Source organism: Marmota flaviventris, chromosome 3 (assembly GCF_047511675.1).
Source record: "Marmota flaviventris isolate mMarFla1 chromosome 3, mMarFla1.hap1, whole genome shotgun sequence".
Classification (NCBI taxonomy): Eukaryota; Metazoa; Chordata; class Mammalia; order Rodentia; family Sciuridae; genus Marmota; species Marmota flaviventris.
The window spans coordinates 60,697,671-60,699,717 of NC_092500.1; the positions used below are offsets into that span (position 1 = coordinate 60,697,671).

At 34.1% G+C, this 2,047-nt stretch overlaps 1 protein-coding gene across 1 annotated transcript; it reads left to right on the forward strand.

Annotated features, from left to right (window-relative positions):
• The first annotated feature begins 344 nt into the window (after nucleotides 1-344).
• LOC114087301 (olfactory receptor 6C75) lies at nucleotides 345-1,280 on the forward strand. The gene has a single exon (XM_027928730.2). The coding sequence runs from the start codon at nucleotides 345-347 to the stop codon at nucleotides 1,278-1,280; it is 936 nt and encodes a 311-aa protein (XP_027784531.2).
• The last annotated feature ends 767 nt before the right edge of the window (nucleotides 1,281-2,047 follow it).

The following is a 2,047-nucleotide window of genomic DNA, read 5'->3' on the forward strand; positions in this document are numbered from 1 at the left end:
ATATATATATATATATATATATATATATATATATATATATATATTTATATATATATTTATATATATTTATATATATATAAACTATAGCATAATACATAAAATTATTTATATGTATATACATCTACATACACAATGGAATATTATTCAGCTTTATAAAGGAGATACTGCCTCATTGGCATTTGTGACATCATGGATAATCTTGAAGGATGTTATTCTAAGTGAAATAAACCAGACACAGAAAAAAAAAATTTTTCTACTTGTTTCTTTATTAGGGTAATGGATTTCTTATTTCTTCACCTACTTTAGAATTAACCTAGAGGACACCTTGATAAAGAGAAAAAATAATGAGAAATTCCACTGCAGTAACATATTTTATTCTTCTTGGACTGACAAACGACCCACAGTGGCAGGTTGTACTTTTCGTGTTTCTTCTTGTTACCTACATGCTAAGTGTGACTGGGAACCTGATCATTATCATCCTCACCCTTTCAGATCCTCATCTGCAGACTCCCATGTATTTCTTCCTTCGGAACTTCTCCTTCCTAGAAATTTCATTCACTTCTGTCTGCATCCCCAGATTCCTTGTCACTATTGTGACAGGAGACAGAACCATTTCTTACAACGGTTGTGTGGCTCAGTTATTTTTTTTCATCTTCTTGGGAGTGACAGAATTTTACCTCCTGGCTGCTATGTCCTATGATCGCTACGTGGCCATCTGCAAACCTCTTCATTACACGACCATCATGAGCAGCAGAGTCTGCATCCTTCTTGTCTTTAGCTCATGGCTTGCGGGATTCCTGATCATCTTTCCACCAATCCTCCTTTTGCTGCAGTTGGATTTTTGTGCCTCCAATATAATCGATCATTTTATCTGTGACTCTTCCCCAATTCTGCAGCTTTCTTGCACAAACACTCACTTTCTAGAACTCATGGCGTTCTTTTTAGCTGTGGTAACACTCATGGTCACCTTAACATTAGTTATTCTCTCCTACACAAATATCATCCGGACAATTCTGAAAATTCCTTCTACAAATCAAAGGAAAAAAGCCTTTTCCACTTGTTCCTCCCACATGATAGTTGTCTCCCTCTCTTATGGCAGCTGCATCTTCATGTACATTAAGCCCTCTGCAAGGGAGAGGGTGACGTTAAGCAAAGGAGTAGCTGTGCTCAACACTTCAGTGGCTCCTCTCCTGAACCCCTTCATATATACACTAAGAAATCAGCAAGTAAAGCAGGCCTTCAAGAGCATGGTCCAGAGGATGGTATTTTCTGCAAATTAACGAATGTGAGTATGTGGGAAAATGGACCTCTTGAGGCAAAACTGAATGAAAAAATACATAAATTATTTCAAATACTTCATTTCACTCCGTTGATAAGGCATATTTGTATATCAAATATTTATATAACCTCTTGCTCCAGTTAGCCTAAAAACAGGTTCTTAACTATTTTAAGTTAATATATAGATCTTGTACCTGTGTAATTAAATTTTAGGTAAATCAATAATCCCTACTGTTTCTCATATCAAATGAAGATAGATTGTGAATTTACTCACAAAATAGATTATTATAAAATAAAAGTTTACTAAAACAACAATTAAGTATAAAACTTATTTTTTATTAAAAGGATAAAATTTGTATCTTAATTGCTCTAAAATTCCTTTTTGATGTGATCAAAATATGTTATTAAACTAAATTCTTTTCTAAATGAATTTATCAATAAAATGTAGTAAAATGTGTGGATACATTAAATAGAAATTTAAGATAAAATGTGTTTTCACAAATATTATCTCTGGCCGGGCAAGATGGTACACAGCTGTAATCCCAGCTACATGGGAGGCTAAAGCAGGAGGATTGCAAGTTCAAGTCCAGCCTAAACAATTTAGCAACACTTTATCTCAAAATAAAAAGAACTGGGGGTATAGCTCAGTGGTAGAGTGGCCAGTACCAAATTCCCAGTACCAAAAAAAGAAAAAAAGAAATGAGTTTCTCTGTTGTTTAATTTGAGGTTGTACTGATTTTTATATTATTTTTCCTTGGGGGAAGTGGTG